Source organism: Corvus cornix, chromosome 2, assembly GCF_000738735.6.
Source record: "Corvus cornix cornix isolate S_Up_H32 chromosome 2, ASM73873v5, whole genome shotgun sequence".
NCBI lineage: Eukaryota > Metazoa > Chordata > Aves > Passeriformes > Corvidae > Corvus > Corvus cornix.
Genome location: NC_046333.1, coordinates 80,315,272 through 80,337,991, shown reverse-complemented (window position 1 = coordinate 80,337,991; position 22,720 = coordinate 80,315,272). Strand labels below are relative to the sequence as shown.

Here is a 22,720-nt window from a genome sequence, read left to right as displayed (position 1 = left end):
TATTCTCTGTGCAAAGGGAAATTACTGTCGATGGATATTGCCTAATTCAAGCACAGAAAGAGAAAACTGCCGAAAACAGGTTAGATAGCTAAGTCTCATAAAGATTGTAACTTATTTTTAGAGAAAGAAGTGGGACAGATTTGTGGGGGACACACCCAAAACTTCCATCCCCCTGTACAATTATATAGGCATATTATGTTGAACTTTCCTAATAATGCCAAGTATTACATGAAAGTTGGTTAAATTCATGGCCCAAAGAGTATGTTTACAACAGCCATGCTAAAAAGCCCAATACTTGCAAACAAGTTGACACTTGGTTCCGACTGCCCTTCACCAAAAGGGAAAGCAACTCACTAGACCTCCTATAACCCAGAGCTGCCATCTCATTTTTTCGTATTTCCTACCCACTCAGCTTCCCAGCAGCATTCCCCACACGGCTGCTAAAGTTCGTGTTTGCCAGAACAACAGAGGGAGATGCATCAGAACAGGAAAAGGCACAACTTGACTTGCTTCTTGTAAGTATTTTAAGCTCAGATCTCCCTCTTAAGTGACTTTGAGGTGAAATAAAGACTCTCTTCCACTATGCTGGTTATAAAAGTCAGGTTTAGGAGTGAAAGCACTTTATGTTTAAAAAAGCCCTAATGAATGATACTGGAGAGAAAGTCATCAATGATCTTAAAAAAGTTATAAATGTAATACATTAAAATGTTAGAAATTCAATATACTAAAATTTAAATTCTGTTGGCATTGAGATCAATATTATTACTTTCATAGGGTATCTTTATTCCAAGTTTGAAATTATTCCACTAATGGCAAAAAAATAATCTAAGGCAGAAGAGCTTTTCCATTACCAAAAGTATGTTCATATACTGGCTGCCTGATAAGAAAGGATACTTTGCTTTTCTTTGTGATGGCCTTTCTTAATGCTTTAAATTAGCATTAGACTGAGCTGTTGCTAAGTGGCATTCTATCCAGCTTCTCTGAAATTCGTGGCTTTGAAAGACTAATTTTTCAACATTACTTCAAGTCAAAATAGTATCATATTTAACTCTAATTTTATTCTGATAATTAGCATTTTCTTCCCTCTCTTCAAAGATGGTTTTGCTGGGAGGATATATTGCCTCAATACTCTTCTATCACACTAAATATTCACAGAAACCTTTCCACTCCCAGCTCATTTCAAACCATCCCAAAAATGTTTTGGATTATCACTACAACCTTTTATCAGTGAAGCAATTTTTAGTTTCTTAATACTGCATCTACTATGGCTACTGTGCCTTTGGCACGAATTAAAGAGATACAGGCTTCTGAACAGGAATAACTATTACTTGTCTAGGTCTCCAGTCTTGTTAACTTCTGTTTCCTGAGAAGCACAACATGAATACACTCAAGGCTGCTCCAAAGAACTGCGTGAAACCTGTCCCAGACTAAATCAGGAACCTGAGAATCTTATAGAGTAGGGTGGATAGTAACTATATTAAATTATTTCCTTCTTCAACAGGCAATGTGATGGCACTCTTCAAAACTTCTCCACTCAGCTTGCCATTTCCAGTAGTGGAGTTGTGCATCTCAAAAGCAATTCCCATCAACCTGAAGATGTATCTGGGAAGCACTAGCTACACTCCAAAGCTTCATATTTCAATATGTTGGTCTGTCCAGCAACTTAGAAGCATGGTATCCACTGTATAGACTAGTGCTACTCTAAGTATATCATACAGCCAGGTCCAGTTCTTGTCTTAAATCAATATATTAATGAAAACAGAAGAGGAATATCTCTCTGGAATATTTTAAAACCCAACTGGAAACAAGGGACTTCTATAACTAAGGAAGTGAGTATATTGACATGCTACTTAAGAGAGATTATGAGACAAATATCTATTGATTGAATATAATTAGCATGGGTTTGAAATAGAGCCCCTAAAACTTTTAAAGGCGGAAACAGAGCTTGCTGTTTGAAGGGAAGCAAGACATGAATATATCATAATTGAACCTATTTAGGAAACCTGCTGAGCACTTGATATTACTAGAGTAATTACTGGTACCCATAAGGCAAGAATGGGGTTTTATTTTGGTGAATATCACATATTACAATATGCAATGCATTATATTAGGGAAAACAGTGCATATGTTATTCTGTAATCAGATTTGGGGGCCCAAAATTTGGATGACTGTATGAAATGTCATGACCTGCTGGTCAGACTAGATGATTTCACATCTCTTCTGGACTTAAGGCCTTAAAAAAAATAGCCTGAATTGAAACATCCATCTAGATGTGGGATTTTTTTTCTAAAACTTCAATCATGATATAAAGACACAAGGAACACAATCTGGCAGAGCAAAGAAACCATCTTGGAACTTCTACAGCCATTTCTATCTGCAGTGTTACTTATATGTACCTATATAAGATGTGCATGGCATACATAATTGTTTCCAAAGAGTACTAACACCTGATGTAAAAGTTTACTTAAGTCAGATATATTGCCCTTATTTAATACTGACTTGAATAATAACACTTAGTAATTATTGCCCTGTGATTTTTAATATCGTTTCAAATCACAATTGCCTGACAAACAAGTAACTTTCTAGTGGAAAAACATAGTAAATATTAAAAGCAACATAAGTCATGTTAGGAAAAAAACACATCTTACAAAGCCAAAAAAACCCCAAAGAACCCAACCCAAAAAACCCAAACCAAACCCAAAAGCCACCAGCAACCAAAAAAGCCAAAGACTTCTGTTCTCTCTGGAATCAGCAGTAGGATTTAAAGACCATATTAATCAATACTGATTTGAACGGTGTGAGAAATATTTCGAAAGAATTAGTCTAAATGTTTTTCTTGAGAAGGTGAAATGAAGACAGGCAACTGGAAACAAGTATCTTTATTTGAAATAGGTATGTATAAAAACAGATTCAAAAGAAATATTAAACATTGGCATAAGTTCTTTGCATAAGTTTTCTGAAAGGGAAAGCTGTTCTCTGAAACAGGCTACTACTAAGATGCTAAAGGAATCTAGAGCCACAAAGAAAATAAAAGAGATGTATGGTACTATTTCTGAGTTGAAAATAGCTGTCCATACTTCAAGATGGATCTCACTCTTAGGAAATTACTTTATCTCATGTTTTCCAAGTGTCTCTATAAAAATTAAATCTGCCAAAACAAGCCTCTGCTAGGTCACTACAGTCCTCCTCAGCTTCCAAGGGAGCAGTTTTCTGTATGCCAAGAACCAAAGTACTGTCAACCATATATGTCTGGAGACTTCCAGGAAAAGCATCAGCTTCATTACATATTTACTCAAAAGGCTCCCCAGCAGCTATTTCCACCTTCAAAGGAGCATCATCAATAGCTCTCTTCCCAGGATGTTTTTGAACAAGTGGGCTCAGAAGTCTCTTTTGCAGGTGGAAATTCCCAATCAGAAGCACATCATACTTTTTGCAGAAGTAGCTGAATCTATCACATATATCCTCACAAATTAGATCCCTGATGTCACTTTTTTGTTGAAGAATCTTTCCCATATTTACAGAGACAAAAACAGATGACAAAGCACAAAGAAAAACGGCTTTATGTTTTCTAAAATCTGTGAAGCATTGGGCCAAAGGTATATCATAAGAAAGAAAAAAAATCCTTCTTCATACACTTTATACAGCATGGAAAACTGAAATGATGTGTTTATTGGTCGATTTCTCTTTAAAGAACTTGATACTGTCTAAAAAACCACAAAAAAACAAACAAAAACCAGACCAAAACCCCAAAACAACAGTTTCCATTTTCACAGAAGTTATTTACTGTTCCTCTTCATAAGGACTGCTCAAAAACAGCTAAGTCAAAGGTCACTGCCTGGCATCTCATGGTTTCTTAGACATACAGTGACTGATTCTGATCTTGCCTCCAGCAGTGCCATCTGACCTTAAGAAAGTTAGCAGCAAGGGATAAGAAATGGATTCATGTTCCGTATCTATCACTTCTCAATTGCATCTCTGAAGTCTGAAACCCAGAAGTGAATCAGCATGCTTGTCCAGAGGTAAAACACAAATGAAATGGCCTGTATTTTAAAGCAAGGAGTTCTGCATTTGCATTTCTCAAAATCAACCAAACTCCTCAACAGCAAAATACTTCCGTATTTTCTCTCCTTTTCTGTATTTTCTGGCTCCTATTTCTCTTTTGACAGATATCCTCAGCTTGAAAAGCATGTGGCTAAATCTTCTGATCGAGTCACGCCAATCATGTGTGTCACTTTACATCTGACATATAAAGCACAATTTTTCAACCCAGTAAACTTTTTAGGCCCAATAAATCAGTTCCTCAAAATATGACAGCACAGGCATATGAATTTTTCAAACCAAGCACAACAAAACTTAACATTTTCTGAATAAATCATTTAAGTTTCACATAAGAGATTTAAGTAGAGGAAATAAATACAATATTTATTACTACTTCTCTGTGCCTTTCCTGTATCCTGCCCTCTTCAAAGATTGCAAACAGCTTTTACAGTCATCAGTACCATAAATACCACAGTTTACTCTGTTGCCATCACTCAGCAATAATGTTCTATTCATTTTATGAGAGGTAACACATGATGTTACCCCAAGTGTTCCATGAGAAAAAAATGTAAGAACACCTTTTAAAGCTAAACATCAGCATAGATGAAGAAAATATAATATACTTCATTTGTTGAAAAACACCTTAATTATGATTGATATGTTGAAAAACACCTTAATTTCTCTACATTAGCAGTACTTTTGAACAATTGTGTCTATTTAACTCTAGGTATATTTTTGGCTACAGTCAAAGGGCATATAGAGCAAAATCACATACCAGACAGTAAAGCAACTCATTCCTTCTTCTAAAAAGCAGGTGGCTACCCATTTGAACAGTCAGTTAGAAACTTAACTTCATTTACTCCCATAATGGCGAATCAGTGCAATGTATTTCATCTGTCTGAAGCACAGGATTGTGGCATTACCTAGAATTTTTCCACCAGAACGTTCAATAATGGAAGTGTGTCAAAACACAATGCTGTGGGGAAAAGAAGAAGCCCAAAAGCAGGTTTGGGGTTTGTTGTGGTTTATTATTATTATTAACATTATTATTATTATTATTATGGCTTGTTTTGGAGCTTAGTACAGTCTTCCAGCTTCAAGGTAAGTCTGACTAGAGATACCTGTCAAGAAAAAAGTTTCCTTAAGAGAACCTGTTACATTTTGGTACCTTGTACCACAATGGTTCAAGACATTATCTTTTTAGTCAGCAGAACCTTAGGTTAGCTGGCTAGGCTCTTCTTGGTGTTAAGTGAATGCAGAACTACTTTATTACAGGCTCCTTTTTGCAGTGGTCCTCAAGAATCAGAAATAACTTTGCTAATATATTCCCACTTGAAACCCTTTTCATCTAGTGGAGTCAGCGCCAATTCCCTCTGGTACTCAATTAATTGATTTATAGGGGTGGGAGGTTCATTTGTGAAACACATAACCAGGTATAAACCAGCAATCCTCACAACACCCAACAACAGAGAAGCTCTTGTCACTGTTGCATACAGTGATTCATATTCCAACAGCAGATATATCATCTCCTATGTATGTAACTTCCCTGTACATTTGCATCAGAGAGTCAAAAACTAAGGCAGGTATTTTTCTACAAAATAATGCAGTGACACAGGCTGAAACACTGGTAACATGCACAAGTAATGTTATTGACTTGGAAGAGAATACAAGCATCTAAACCATGGGCAATTTTCAATTCCAATGATATTTCATAAATCTCAAAACAAAACTCCACATTACAACATTTCTTTCTTGAACTCCTCTTTTCAGAACAGAAAATATGACTAATCTTTAACACCCAAAAGAGAGAACTGGCATATAGCAAAAAACCCAATGAAGACTGATGTCATAATTTTTATAAAATCTCTACAACTCAACAGCCATTACTCCAGTGCTGGTAGATATCATAAGCTGAATTCTTGCGTTAATTTAAATCAAGAAGCAGTGAACGTCTTTGGCAGGGAAAGATCACTACTTTATAAGGGGAGAACCAATTCAGACACCTTCATCAAGGAGAAAGCTGCCTAAAAGCAGCAGATTTTAATGTCTCTCTTTGGAATGTTGATGCTGTTGAACCAAACGAGGTAGTGAGAGAGACCAGTTTGAAATATTAACCATCTCCTAATGTACAGAATGGCATTAAAAGCAAAAATTCTGACACTCAGCCCACAAAAGTTTACATTAAAATGTCCAAACCTGTCTTACTAGCATCAAACAGACCATCACACTGAAGACCATTTCTGTGAAAATTTCTAATATTTTGGTTTTAATCATCCAAAACTGAGTGCCTCTATCTATACCCAGTTTTGCCCTGAAATAATCTCACATCAAGTTTTACACAAAAACCTCCAAAAACATGTATATAAATTTTAAATTCCTAGGACTCTTACTAATCCTTTAAAAATTCTACAATAACACATCTTCTCTGCAATTCAGGTATCTATAACTCTTACATGCCACGTATACTCTAACTCCACATGCAGACTGCCAACAATAAAATGAGAGATCTCTGAAAACCACCATCCACAGTAAAGAGTGAAAGTGGAGAATAAAATGAGCAATTCAATTAAATTATGTTAAGGAATGTAGGAAAAGCTTACAGAAGCCTACTAACACTGAAGAAATAGTTAACATTCTTTGCAGTATGTGTTTGTGAACTAAATTATTCAGATACCAGCTATGAAACATTTGTAAAAAAAAACCCATTAAATCATACTATTGTGTTTTCTAGCCACAGATGCATCGCTTGCCTACCTGTTCTTTGACTGAAGCTAGAATGGCAGAGGTTGTCTCAGTTTCAGAGCCATCACCATTGGATGTGTTCAACACAGGACTAAGGGAACTTGTCTTGTCAGAAGACGAGGGCTGGTCTGGAACAGGCATAGTTTCTGCAGTTCATGGAAAAATAAAGCAATGAATTTGTTATCATAAACCTGATAAATATCAGAATTGTATACATATAAGTATAATAATACTCACTTAAGGTAAAAATTACAGAACATGCTTCTTTTCTGTAATATAGAATCCATAATGTAGAATATATCACTTATTTAAAACTAAAATTATTTCTGAATTAATTATACCAAAAAAAAAAAAAAAATCTCCCAGTCTACCTCTGAAATATTCACCATCAGTACATTTGGAGAGGATTCAAATAATTTATAGCTGTGATTTTTGTATAGTATTCCAGTGGCAGCACGCAGCATAAAATTACAGCATCATGAAAGTAATGAATCATGAAACGCTTGACAAACAGAAAACCAACAAATGATACATGAGAGAAGTAGAAACCATCTAGTGTTGACTTGCTAACACACATGATTATTTAACATGTATTGTATTTTAAGCCTTGGTAACTTTCATACTCTTTCTTCTAGTCTAGAAGGTGATTTTGAGAACATTTTACCATAGTATTTTTGAGAAAAACAGCACATCAATTGTTAAGCCCTTTTTGAGACCTCTTAGCAAAAAAAGAAAAGAAGAATCTTAGCACTTGAAGGCATTTCTAGCATTTCTTTTTAGAGGGCAAAACAGTGGTGTGACTGTGGAGTGATTTATCTTTCCAAAGGCTAAGCTGTAGGGTAGTGTCTCTGTTTAAAAATCACTATAGGCACATCTCCAGAGGCAGACATGTTGTGCCACATTCCAGAAGTAAAGGAACAGAGAGGCAGCTTGCATGGTTATGCACAGGCACGATAGGATAAAGTCCCATTCATGTGGGAGCTGGCCAGAATTATTCTGTGGAAGAGAAGTGGCCCACAGGCTGCCAGCTGGATGGGCCTCCTAAAGAGCCAGTGGGGATATTCCAAGCACTCATCACTTGCATCTGAAGCAAAACTCCTGCCTTGGCTCTATTCTGCTAAAATATATAATAATAGAGCTTTTCCTGGAAGAAGTGATAAGACTGAAAACAGTAGGAAAGGGCAGCTGGTAAAAGCAAATACAAAATTCAATACCCAGACCAAGCATCCCCTCATTGGTCTGCCATGGAATTAGAGATCTAAAAGAAGGGAAGATGACATTCTATAAAGCTTTGTCTCTGAAGCCACAGTGCTGCCCAAGAACACACATTTAGCCCAGCTGGGTAGCATTTTTCAAAAGCTTTCTAAAGCTCAAGACACTGGCATACATATGCAAGACAAAACCATGAAAACACAGATCATTCATAAAAAAGCCAGTTATTTGTTGAAAGAAAAATATCCCTAAATTTCAGGCTAGGTTAGTTTATATATTGAAGAATGTGATTAAATATAATTTTAATTAACAAAGCTACACATTTTCATACAGCTTATTTTTTGTAAGTAAATCTTACTGAGAATGGTAAATACTGATTCTTTGGCTCCGATAATGTCCTTGCTCCAAACACACACACACACACTATTTGAAGTTAAACTATAAAAACTTGGAGGATATACCTGCCTTCTTCTATCATGAGTACAAGCAGACCATACAAAACTTCCCAGTACCTCAATCTAAAATGACTTTTTGAATTACATTTTCTTGTTTTGTTAAACAAAAGAATTGGCTTCTGTTATAAGAAGTTAACTAGTTTGCGACATACAATTAAACTTGCTACTGTTTTGTAAAGTACCACAGAAAAGACATGTAGGCACACACATATAAATGCTACTTCTGTTACCTTGCTTTCAAACAATCTAGTTGTTTTATTTTCTTAGTAAATTAATAATTAAATTACCATAGTAGAAACAAAAGTAGTTTTCTTTTCGTGTGGCTATTTACCTAAAAAAAAAAAAAAAATACAGATGGCCTAATAATGGATTTTGTAGCCTGATTTTGTAGAGTGACATTTGCAGAAATCACTGTAAATAGTGCAGAAATCACTGCAACACTCCTTGCTATCAACTCCGTAGCCTGTGAAGTCTGCAAGAGACCACGGGCACATGAGTGAGGCTGCCACCCTTGCATACACTCGCTCTAGGTGCTGGGTGCTTCCTGCTCGGGGCAGCTCGCCGCGGGGACACGTGGAACTACAACAGCATGAGGCTCAAAGAACTGCGTCCCGAGACTGGGAAGAAACACCAGAGCTGTGAATGAGGCGCCTGGTGAAATGTTTTCAGGCGCACTGGCTGAGAGCAGCTCCCCTGCTGCATCCTGCTTTCCCTGCAGTGGTGAGGAAGCTTTCTGGGAAAAGCCCCTTTGTCTGCTTAGGTCATCCCCACGCTCCCCCAGGGCTGCCTGACCCCAGGGCGGGGAGGCTCTGCTGAATCGGCTGTTTCATAAACATTCGCCCGAGGAGGTAAAACCCAGCAAAGTAAACGAGACTGGGAGTCCAGAACTACACAAAATGCTTGCCCTAGCACAAACGGTCCAGAACATTTAAAGGGTATTTGAGAGGGACTGAAAGGCTGCATGGCCAACGGGGAAGCTGCTCTGTGACCAAAAAGATGCTACTTGGTATGACAACAACAGTTTTTATGTGAGTTCAAAACAATTCCATCCATGAGAGACAGGCAGCAATTGCCTGCTGCTATTGTCAACTTCTTTTAGGGCTATATTCAACTTCACTAAATTTTAATTTTTAGGCTGTAATTTTTAAAACTCTTTGTTTCCACCAAAGAACACTTCAACAACTGCTTTAGTAATCTACATTTGCAAGGATCAGTTTACATGGAAGAAAATCTGATTACACAATCAACTACTGTCATAAACTGTACTTGCCTCAAATAGGCTCAATATCTCTAACATTCTGCAAACACTGCATGTTTCCATAATTTGCTTGTCTTTTTGTTTTTTTTTTTTTTAACATATAGATCTTAAAAGGTGGGGGGGGGGGAATATAAGAAAAGGCACGCTGCACATGTCCTCTTCATCTAGAAACAGAGAAATCAAAATAAATGTCTCTGCCATTAAAAGGAATGTTTTGTGCCCCTGTTAAAATATTTCTTCTGGCCAGAGAATGTAATTTCAAATATGTATCTCATGAGTTCAGTTTATACTATGGTTGCTCAAGGGGAAAGAGTGCAGCCAATAGCACTTAGTAGGCCAGTATCCTTGGATCTACAGCTCTGTGTCATCCAGCTGAACTGTTAACACTAGAGACTATAACAGTTATTTCTTCATTACTTAAATTTGTATGAGAGATACCATACAGAAAGAAAATACAGAATGAGTTTTCACAAGCAACAGAGATGCTACTATACTGAAGGTAGTTAGATTAAAAAAAACCCCACACATGACTCAGCAACATGGATCAGTGTTTTCAACAGCAAACACCAACACAGCAATGGCACATTTGCACACCTATTCAGATATGAACTTTCAATTTAGCTCAGTCTTTAGAATAAGAAATTGGAAATTCTCAGGTTTCAATGGGAATTAAAACTGCCAGTACTGTAGATACAAAAAATATGATTGAAATGAGCCTCTGTGCCCCTAGCCTGCTACCAAGTCTCTAAACAAGGCAGATTTTTTCCTGTCATTCCACATATTTAACACACAGAACCAGTCCTGCACAGCCTCTCTCACTGCTGACTCCCTCAGCCAGCTCCCTCTGCTCCAGGCTCCACTGGCCGTATCAGTAGAAAACTTGCTTTGCTGTTTAATATAACACATGTAAGCTCCCTGTTTCCTGCACAGTTCAGCATGGACACAAAAAAACCGAACAATTCCATCAGCTCTCTTCAAAACAGCATTTTCCCACAGAATGATGATGACCACAGTACCTTTCCTTCTTCTCTGGCTTCCCTAAAATAGCCACCCCAATTCTTTTCATTTTTCATCATAAAATAAGTTGGCTGATAGCCTTTTAACTCACACTCCCGGGAATTTAACACCAAAAACAAAGGGAAAATTAGAGCGAGTACAAGAAGAAAAATAAAAGCTAAGCAGCTTAACACAGTACACCATAGCTGAGAAACTACTAAAAGTAAATTGGCTACATTTAATTTCCACAACAGCAACACTATTTCCTATCTGTGTCACAAAAACACAGATGAGATTCTGTAAGTCAGAGCATATACACACTCCTGAGAGAACCAAATTAAAATCTTAGACGATCATAGACAGATGAACAGGGAAAATACTACCAGCCTTTTGGGAACATACTGGGAAGTCAGACATAAATAATTCATGGCTTCCCGTATGCCAAAGCGCTGGCAAAATTCTGTCTAGGGTTTGACCCTTTTTTTTTACCCTGTCTTTCTAAGAGCATCTAAAAACTTTATCTCAATTTAACGAAATAACCCAACAACCCTATAAATCCAAGCAAGACCATCCTCTCCTCACCTGGGCGCAGGTGTCCGGGTGTCGGCTCTGCGGAGCGGCCGGGGCTGCCCGGGCCGGGCCCAGGCGGTGCCAGCGGCTGCAGCGGCCCCAGCGCAGGGCACGGCTGAGCCCCTCAGCCACGGGCGGGCGGGCGAGAGCCCCGGAAAAAAGCCTGGCCAAGGGAGGGCAAAACGCTGCCCGGCAGCCAGGGCTGAGCGGGGGAACCGTGCGGGAAACAGCCCTGCGAGCCTGAGGGGACAGCGGGAGCGGGGACGGAGGCGGGAGAGACCCGGCACGGATGGCCCTGGGCCAGGGAGAGACCCCGGCGGGACAGGGGCTTCCCTGCGGCCACTGGAATGGACCCACACTGGAGCAGGGATAATGTGAGGAGAAAGCCCAGTAGAAAACTGCCTGGCAAAAATGGACCTGGAAGCCGTCTGAACATGAGCCACCATGTGCCTAGGTGGCCAAGGCCAAAGGCATCCTGGCCTGTATCAGCAATAGTGTGGCCAGCAGGACCTGGGCAGTGACTGTCCCTCTGTACTCGGCACTGGTGAGGCCACACCAAAACCCCTGTGTTCAGTTCTGGGCCCCTCACCGCAAGAAGGACACTGAGGTGCTGGAGAGGGTCCAGAGCAGCTGAGGGAGCTGGGGTTGTTTAGCCTGGAGAAAAGGAGGCTCAGGTGAGACCTTATCACTCTCTACAACTGTCTGAACAGAGGGTTAGGTCTCTTCTCCCAAGTAGCACGGGATACAAAAAGAGAAAACTGCCTCAGGCTGTGCCAGAAGAGGTTTAGACTGGATTTTAGAAAAAATTTCTCCACCAAAAGCATTGCAAAGCATTAGAACAGGCTGCCCAGGGATCTGGTGTAATCATCATCCCTGGAAGTATTTAAAACACAGGTAGATGTGGTGCTTAAGGACATGGTTTAGTGGTGGACTCACAGTGTTAGGTTAATGGTTGAACTCAATGATCTCAGAGGACCATCAGTTTGTACCTCTGTGATCCAAATTTTTATGAGTGGATCACACAAGTATCTGGCAACAGTAGTAGCATGACATTCAGAAGTGGGAAATAAAAGATGGCAAAACCACATTCCTTCTGTGACCCTTGGGATAGCAGTGGATGCTGGATGGCAAGACACCCTTCCTTGTAGGAGGATTTCATGCCTTGTCTGAGGTTAATACAACCAACATAGCTAGTTCCAAGGTCAAATTGCAAAAGTCTGTTAAGGCTGAACTCAGGCACAGAGGTACATTCCACACCATAAATAAATCCTTAGATAAAAAATTTATAGGATTTAAAAGAGCATATGAAAATGGCAATGTCAGATGTTGAGGTTTCACTTAAAAGTTTAATTTTGCACACACACTTTTGCATAGGTTATTGGCAGAGATTTACTAAATGGGGAACTGTCATGGGTTAGCAAGCATAGTTCCAAAAGTGATTTTCTTGTAAAGGGGGGCTTACAGCTCCTCTATGACCTGACAGAACCTATCAGCGGGCCAGTTTGAATATGGACAATTCTTTAAGGACCGCCTTTGTGGTCCACATTTAAGAATGGACAAAGCCCGGGGGAGCTCTGTCTCATTTCTGGTGCTGGGACATGTAGCTGCAGGGCCCGTATGGGGCCCGCAGGGCCTGGGCCAGGCCCTGCTCGGGCCTGGAGTCATGCAGCCCTGTTCCACCCGTGGCCCCCCACAGCCCTGCTATGTGCAGACAGAGCGGCCCAGCTCCCCCCTCTCCAGTTCCTCCGAGGAATTCAGCTGAAGCTGCCCCGCTGCCTGGCAAAGATCATGTGACCAACAGTGATAATCGAAATTCCAGCTGGAAGACCTGGGTGAGATTAACCCTTTTAGTTCTGTGAAGAGTTGAAAACCTGAGGGAGGAGAAAGAGGAGATGCTTAAAGCTGAAATTCTGTTGTAAAGCTATGGTGGTGATAGACTATGATACATCAGAGTACCCATTGTAATTTCATGAAGGCACGGGGGGTGGAGCGTTCAAACTGTACTTGTGAGCAAAAGTACCTGTGCTGAAATAAGCAAATGCTGAAGCAGCTGTAATTTGATGAGAAGTTTGAACAGGGAGAGATGGAAGCGATGAGGACTCTTGCTCCAGTTGGAAGGAGAAGACCTCTGTTCCAAGAAATACTCCCAGAGATGGTCCTAGAGATGAAGATGATGAGGACCCTTTTCCTCCCAGGGAAGGACAAGGGCCTCTGTTCTTAGAGACTGAATGCTCCCAGAGATGGGTGAAGAGAACTTCTGTTTCTGAATGGCTCAACCTTAAAATTGTACCCCATTAGCTCAAGATTGGACCCTCGAAAGCAGTTGTGGGGAAAGCTGCAAGTCGTGGGAGGGGATCCTCACATGATGCGAGCGGAGAACCAGCACCAGCCCAGGCGGCTGTCTCGTTGTGATAATATCTCCATGGTATGAGCAAGAGAGACTCTTCTTTCTAAATGGACTGAACAAGGTTATTATGGAAGTGGTAAACAGACTGAACATCTCAAGGATTGTCTTTTTACATTGTCAGTGGGAGAAGGGGGAAAGGTGGGGGGAGGAGAAGAGTTCTGAAGGTGTGGTATGATTTTACTTTTTTTTTTTTCTCCTTTTAGGTCTATTAATAAACTTCTTTATATTCTTTCAAGTTTTGTGCCTGCTTTGCTTTTCTCCTAATTCTTATCTCACAGAAGGTAAACACTAATGAATATTTTGGACCAAACCACTAAACTAAATTGGTGTTTCTGCCTGGTTACAAACTGAACCCGTTACAGGAACTAAAGAAGTATAGCCATGAAGATGTCATTGGTGAAAGCAGTTTGGTGGCATAGTTCTATAATTACATGTTGCCACTCTTTCTGCTCTTTCTCAGGTGGAGTAGTTACATCTGCCTTTCACTGATCTTATTCTCCTCCTCCACATCAGAAATAACTAAGCTTCATTCATGGAAAAAAATCTAGAAATGAAGAAGCCACAGCATCAATGCTTAAAGAAGGAGGGAATGTTGCTTAAAGAGGCAGACTCTCATTTTTAAATATTGGATTGAAGTTCCTTTAAAAGTCACTGTTAATGCTGTTTATATAACCCAAATGTTGTATCACCCTTTCATTGGTAGAAAGTGCATATAGGTTAAAAAAACCCAAAACAAAACAACCAGGTCCACAATGTCTGATAATCTATAGCAAAAGCCAAGTCAGCCACTACACTGGCAACAGCATCAAATTATGGAAATCAGAAAATCCAAATATATTTCTTTAATAAAAAGATATTGTGGTAAGAAACATGTACAGTGCGTACTTCCTGTACAATGAACCATTAATCAGTGAGTGCATTCGTTATGAAAGTGTAAGTCATGCTGTCTTACTGCACAGTAATCAAATCTGACATGTTACTGAACTCATCTGGAAAACCACAAATTACACTGAAGTAGCCTTGGATAAGAATCAGTCACTTAAAATAATCCAATATGCAATTATGCATCAAGAAAAACTTTTGCTTCCTTTCCTCTACCTTAGACATGCTGTGTAGAGATTACTGTATGAATACCATTTAATAATAGGCATTTCTATTGTTCCTATTAGAATTGCTCTTACCTTTGTTCTGTTGTTTCAAAAATACGCGGAATTACTTTAAAATGAAAATAATTTAATTTTTCTTTTTTTTTACCTAAAACTATTCCTACACTTAAATTTACTGTTTATGATATTGCAGTAACTAGTATAATTATGTCAAAAGGGCTAGTGTTGATTCTGTTTCTACCTGTTTGTAATTAAAAAATAAATGCAGAAATTACTCCAATGTTCTACATAATAATTGCACAGTTTCCACAGGGAACCTCAATTTCTCCCTGCATATACAAACAACAGTTGCTATTTGAAAGCCTACAGTTGTCAACAGCTTCAACATAGCAGCTTCTAACAACTGTGAGAAGCAAAAAAAAAAAAAAAAAAAAAGATTTGGCATTGTATCTATGAACATGAAACCCACAATCTTTCATGATGTTCACTGAGTCATTCTGATAAGCTAAGAATTCTGTGGGTATAAATGATGAGTCAGAATGATACAGAATTAAATAGGCCTGGTCATTCTTGTAAATTATTATGTATATCACAAGTCATATTAGGTGCAGATATGGAGGGGGAAAAATACCCAAACCAGTAATACTCACTATTAAATATTGTAAAGTCAATTCAAATATTATCACATATGATTGGTAGACTAACAAATATGTTTACATTAGACTTTTGGAATAAGATTCCTATTGGAAGAAGTAGAAATTGGTGCTGCTTGAGAATTTAGATATGCAAGGAATCAGTTCCAGTAGGAAAGATGACCTATTATTCCTTCAGTAATCTCAAACGATGGAGGTGACTGAGGGCTGAGATAGTATTGCCTCTAGACAGCAGGACACATACCTACTAATGCTGCATTGAGTTTTTCTGCGATGAATCTGAATCCTTCAGCTGTGTGACAATGAAACAGGGCAGAGAGTCTGTAAATATGGGCCCTCCCTTCTCCTGCACACAAACCCTTTGAAATCGTAGATTTCCGTTGCTCTCCTGTCTTAGCTGACAAGCCCGGTACAATTTGTGTCTGGGTAAGTATTCTTAAAAATAGGTTGATAATCTCTTGAGTCAAAAGTAAGATAAGAAAAACTGCCAGAACTTGCCAAATATCTTGAAGGCAAAAATGTCTTTTGATTGCCTAAGTAGTTATCACAACATCCTAAAGCATATATCTCCTATGTTGAAATTACTAAAGCAGGAAACCAGATTAATTAAACTTAAAGACCTTTGGAAAGGCTTAGGCTCCATTAGGGATCAGGGATACGTGGGATTAGTCAGCACTTGTCTTATTCTAGCTAACCCATCATGAGTGCTTTCCAAACAGCAAGGGCTCTGTTTTCTTTCTAGGATTGTTCTTTGTCCATAGACTCATCCATCTCCCTGCTCACTAAGACAGGTGAGCTTGGCTCTCGTCTTCTTTTATGACTTCAGCTTGTTGCACTCGGTTATTTTAACCATACTGCATAAGGGTCTCTAAGGGTGTGAAAAACAATTCTCTGTTTAAAATTTAGTTAAGTTGAGGTTCAGGTTCATTAAGTCATAAAATTTCTTTTTTTTCCTGCCTGCTCTTTGCAGAAGTGTGGTAGAAGATATAAAAGATCCCCACTGTCACAGTAAAGGATAAAGACAACTATATTCTAAAACCTGACAGAAGAGAAGCTATTCTACAAAACTTCCTCCAATATTTTCCTTGTCTTAACCTGTTCTAAAGTCTGATAGATAAATATGAAATACCTAAAATTTCCTTCTCTTCCACAGATGCCTGACTCAAAAAGTCATTTCCTGAAACATTCCAAAGCCTATAGCTCAAGACAAAAAAGTTTCTTCCTCAGGAACTCTCTACTTCTGCCCTGAGACTTGAATAAAATATCTCTATTTTCCTGCTCTGCAAAGAGGAAGCAAAATGAAGGGTCTTATGTACACAATAGCCTGAGGCCTCCACAGGCTGTATCAAATATTTTCCTGCCACTATTTACATTAACAAGTGTAAGACCACTGGAAGCCATGTGAAACCTGAAGTCTTGCCTAGTGCTTAAGCCATCTGCAATGCTTCCAAACTTTTTAGTTCACGACTATCCTGCTAAGTATTGTTTTGCTCGAGTAATGCTATAAAACTTTTTTTTTTTTTGCAAACAAGTTTTGCTTTTTGCTAAAATGTTGGCAATTTCAAGTACTTTGAATTACTTATACAGCCTGCCTCCTTAAAATGAAACAAAAATTTGAAACCATTCCCAATTATTTTCGCAGGGTAACTCAGAAGAAGTGCTTATGAGAAAAAAGGTTCAGCATTTGGCCCAAAGGACCTTGAAAAAAAGGCAAGAGAAAGATGGTCTAATTGTACATCCCTTGCTGTTTTTTCCTCTCAAACCAGAGCCAGAACCACTGCTGACCAGTGCATTGAGATTTAAAGATCAGACCCAAACCACAAAGCTAGAGCTGTATCAGTTCACTGGCCCCAGTCCCCCTCCCTGTAAATGTATTATAGCCACGGAATAAGTGATTAATCAGAACAGATAAAGCACATGCTGCTTCTTCCTGCTTCATTGTTCCTGAAACCACCATCCTAATCTGTAAGGATTTACCCTAACCAGCTAGCATGCACCATCTGAGAACTGAGAAACCTCCTAAAATTCTTAGGAAAATATTTCAGTTGGAGTTAGTAATGCAACCACATAGAGAAACCAGCGTAAAAATTCACCCTCCTCTCAGTATTTGAGAGACCTCGGCGTGAGGATTTACAAAAATTTATTTCAGTTTTGCTGAAGAATCTATTCACAAATCAAGCAAATTTGTTTCGTTCATGGAATCCAATGAGAGAATATTGTTTGCCTCTGTTACCGAGGGAACAGGAGCTCTTACTTCACTGACAATGCCAATATCCTCAAGCATACAGAGCAAAATGCACATCTACAAACAAAAGCCAGAAACAGTCCTTACAGTGAATTCTTAAAATCTTGTGTTACGTAGACATGGTAGGAGGAGGTGATACTAAGAAATTATGAAGGGTCCCTTTGTTGCTTTTTTTTACCATCAACTGGTCATTTATTGCCTCAGGGTGAATTGAAAAATTAAGTGGCATTATGTTTTGTTTGTGTTGGAATGGAGTTAATTTTCTTTATAGAAGCTCAGATGGTAATACTGTGATTAAAAAATAGTGTTTCAGTTATTGCTGAATGGTGCTTGCACAGAATTGAGCCTTCTCTGTTTCTCACTCTGCCCCTCAGCAAGGGAGGGAGGGGACACAGCCAGGACAGCTGACCCCAGCAGACCAACAGGATACTCTCTACCACACAATGTCACGCTTAGCATAGAAACTGGGGACAGTTTCTCCAAAGTAGCTGTTGCTTGCGGACTGGCTGGGCATCAGTCTGATGGTGGTGAGTGCTTTTGCATCATTTGTTACTTTTTTCTCCCCTTTTACTTATTAAGTTGTCTTTATCTTGACTCACTAGAGGTTTTTTCTTCACTTTCGCCAGTTCTCTCCCCCATCCTGCTGTAGTGGGTTAGCAAGCAAGTGGGTGAAAGCTTAGCTGCTCGCCAGAGTCAAACCACACCATGACTGAGTAATTCCTCCCAACACCACCAGCAGTAATCAGAGGAAAAAGAAGTTTGGAATGAAGGAGATGGGGTCAATGGCAGAAACACCTGAGGACACATGTTCATTACAAAGAACAGAAATGGCAAGGCAAAGGCACAGCCCTATGAGTCTGAGGCAAATAATCCACTGAGGTTCTTGCCAAAATAGACTCTTTATTACTACTACTTTAAATTTAAATTGCAGGCTGATTCATGCTGACTACTCTTAATGTCTCCCATGGCTCTGAACCTGAAGGAGGATAGACAGTTCTGATATTGATGTAATCTCAGGACTAATCTACTTCCTCACTAATTCCGACAGTTAAGGAGCTTACTTATATATATCATACTGAATTGCACAGATCCTCTTTGCCTCACATCTCTCTCTTTTATCAGAGCCAGACAGCAGAATGCATACTTCCAAGCCCCATACAACACTCTGCAACATACCTCCAGACTGACCCTCAGAGACACAATGTCTGGCAGGTAGGCTTGCACTAGGCAACCAAGACAGCAATTACTGGGGGGTTCTTTCCATGGCTGTACCCCTTAAATAGGGAGCTCCTAGATGAGCACAGCATCTCCTCACTTGCTCACTGCACACTGAAGTAGGGGCCTGCTGAGGTAAGGATATCTGCTTTTTTAAACATCTGGATGCACCTTCCTCAACCAAAGATGAGCACAACAGTCAAACATTTCCTGAGTGTTTTCCGGAAGAGCGCTGTACTCCTGATGGGAACTGTAGGTTCTCCTCGCTCCTTTTGATATGGGTTTATGCACACAGCCCAAGCCCCACAAAAAGTAGCAAATCTCAGACTCCTGTGTGAAGTTGGGATGTCGTATTACTCTTCTTCTCCATATGTGCATCATTTTAAGTTTATCCACAGGAATTTTTATCATCCATTATTTTGGTTTTTTGGCTTCATAAACTCTTTACAATATTTTGAGAGTCTAGGGCATCCCCACAAATAACAATGCAGAATGGGAAACTCCCTTAACATACTTTATGACCAAGAAAGTTGGGGCAAAAAAACCTAACCAGAACTTAGAGTTTTTTTCTTCACTCTCTGTAGCAATTAGCATGATTTATGTCCAGACAGGATAGCTGTTAGCATAAGCCAGTAAATGGTAAACAGCTCTTTACTGTGGCACAAGCAGATGAAATATAGTAAGCCACCTGTCCTGAAAAAGAGAAGTGGTTTTGTGTGCTGAAGAAAACAGGTAGCCAAACTATGCAAACTGCCTGATGATCATCAAAAAGTGCAAAGACAGCTAGAAGTATCTGGAAGAAGCAGACTGTGAGCAGCATGAGCAGCATGTGCAGATCAGGAAAGATCAAGATCTGAAAGGACTCTTTACCAACGTGATATTCCCGGTCCAGTCCTGTAACTAAAGATATTTAATATTGAAGGAAACCAGAGCACAAAAGTGAGAGATGAGAACCTCATGACCCTACACCAAGATTAGGGACCATCTCGCCAACATACAGAGGACCCAAGAGCACCAGAGAGTGCTCTGGGGACCCCATGACTCCACACCAGGACTGCACACAGTCCAGCTTGAAACACTGTGCTGATCCACCTGCTTGCTTTCCTTGACTTCGCGGTCACCCTTGCAGAAAAGAGAAGATGTGTGAAGCAACCATTGCACTAACCTGACCTGATTTTCCCCTGGACCAAATCATCTCTCTGATAGGATATCAAAATCATGGGACTCTTATAACTGCATAAAAGTGTATAGAGTCTCAAAGAGACAAAGTATCTCTCCTAACATACAGCAAAAATCTAAAAGACATTGGAGTTGAATTCAGCTCTCCCAAGAGTCACACTTCTTTGATCTATATAACAGTATGTACAATTTAATGGAGAAAACAAACCAGAAATTATATCAGTACAATCCTAGCTATTTTTCTAAACTCTATACAGAGGAACATTTTATGTGCTCCCAAGCATGAAATCTGGATTTTCATAGAAATAAACACTGACAGAAATTTCTGCTGAAACATCAACTAATAAAGTCCATTAGAAACACAGTCACAAAAAAAATTCAGTAGAGTAGAAAACCATTTCTGGATCTCTGCCTGCCAGAAAGCACAGGCAGAAGTCCTTGCATTAATGCATCATTTTCTCCTAAGTATACTTTACATACCCAAACCAAGTTTGAAAGTTTGGATTTAACTGAAATACTCTTAAATCAACAATGACAATCATTATGAGAATGTGATGACAACTGCATTTTCTTCACAGTTTGTCTGAAAGTTTGGAAACTCCTAACCCCCTCACAGTTAAACTGAACCCAATGCCCCTTCACAGTGTGTATCTTATGTTTGACTTTCTAGACAAAATTATACTTTCCAGGAGATAGCTTATTGATGGAAAAGAATAAAAATATGTATATTTAAGTTGTATAAGACTGTAATTAGTCTAACAGTTTCAGCCTTCACTCTGTCACACTAAAAGAATATCAATTTACAGTGTTCATACACATATGTTGAGCTGTAAAATACTTAAAATACTGTATGAACTGCATTTGTAAAGAATGCACTTCAGGTCTTCCTTATCCATGGCCATTTTGCCTACAAAACCACAAGTGAAAAGCAACCTCACAGGACATCAATAGACTAATCCAGTGATTCATAAAGCAGTGAACTGCCACCATAACTCGCCCAAAGGAATGGTCCCACAGCACTATCAGAACCTTAATCAAATTCCTTATTTCAGTGTCAGGGATGTGTTGCTTGAAAAACCACAAATTTTCCCAGAACAGAGATGCTGGACCCTTTTTCAGTGAGGATAAATAGCTGAACTATCATAGCAACATAAATTGGCCTTTAATTATGATTACATTTTTACTGCACCTACAAGTATTCTGGGCAAGTGAACGTGCAATAATTTTCTTTACAAGCTGAAAACTAGGGTCTTCTTTTACAGTATTATCACTGGTTTTTTTAGGGGCCTGCTTACTTTCACAGGACTTGTCAAGAACATATAACAGTACAAAACTTGGTTCCTTAATAGTGGGCCCATTATTAAAGGCTACGCTAAAATACCAGAAACAATAATAAAGTTGCAGTGGCAGTTGAGCATAGGAAGAAAGTCAGCTCTCACCTCAATGACTTGGGTTTAAACCAGCTAGTTACACAGAACTGAAAATCACCCACAACTTACATGTACTTGAATTTTATTAGACACTGTGTAACTCTATTTTCCTAAATCAAAGTTACTAGTGGTAACAGAAATCAATATATTCAATTCAGTATACATCCTCTAGCATCTACTTCTTCCATTTCTGTAGCCCTACAAAGATACACTACTCCTTTTTTTTTCTTTAAACACTCTCATGGATTGAGAGTGTATACCAGTCTTCATGCAGATTAACTTCTTTTAATCATTTATTCTTATCAGAGTATTATTTTCAAACACATGCTATTGTCCAATTCTTCAACAGAATTAAAGCCAAATTGCTGCAATGTGTAAGTCCTTAAAATTGCCCTGCTGGGTTAAACTGGAGCTGTGTAATAATTGTTGTCTCCCATTTTCATTGCGAGGTTGGTTTAAGACAGCACTGAATTCCTTTGCACTGGCTGCAATGGCAGCAACATCCACTCAAGGCAGATACATTTCAGTGCACATGTGAAGACATACACAAAATTGTTTTCAGTTATACGCATTTTCCAATGCCTATTTTGGCTGTTTACCTAGTTTTAACTTCCTACATACATACTTTGAATGTATATACAGTATTTTTTAATCTACTTATATCCACAGAATCTCAGTTGTATTTGTGATTCTAATTACATGTTCATCCTGTCAAATTACACATCATAACAGAAAATTAAATTTCTTTACCGTAAAAACATTTGCACAAGTTAAATAAATGTCATGTTCAGGAATATACTGCCAGAGATACATCCCATGGTACTGGGGAGGAGGCCAAGGATGTGGGCAGGAAGCCAAGAAAGAAGGTGTCACTCCTCCCTGTGCCGCCGCTTGCTTCCCCCTCCCTCGACTAAGATGAGAGGAGCTGCTTCCTGAAATGAAGCTGGTGAAGAGGGGGAAGGTGTACAGCGCAGACCTGAGACATCATAGCTTCTAGGAAAGCAGTCAGCAACAGCAGGAAGTCAAATTTGCTGGAAGCAATTTTTAAAAGCAGTTCTGGTGGAATTCCATGATGTAAAGCTGATGAGGAAGTTTCACAATTTTCTTTCTGGTTGCAGGCAGAGCTAACAGTGCTAGCACATCTCATTTTAAGATCCTATTTTGAGGCACTTACACTTTTCACAAGCTTACTGTTTGGGCTGAAATACTCCATC

At 39.2% G+C, this 22,720-nt stretch overlaps 1 protein-coding gene across 9 annotated transcripts in view; it reads right to left on the bottom strand.

The window, feature by feature from the left end:
* The window catches only part of CTNND2 (catenin delta 2), a 655,093-nt gene that overhangs the window by 525,319 nt on the left and 107,054 nt on the right, over nucleotides 1–22,720 (bottom strand). For all 9 annotated transcript variants that reach the window (XR_005604669.1, XM_039571875.1, XM_039571842.1 and 6 more), the window contains exon 2: nucleotides 6,793–6,926. Coding sequence is in view for 8 of the 9 variants with exons in the window: in XM_039571875.1 (XP_039427809.1) it covers nucleotides 6,793–6,926 (134 nt within the window). In the remaining variant the exon portion in view is untranslated. The remainder of the gene's footprint in view (nucleotides 1–6,792; nucleotides 6,927–22,720) is intronic.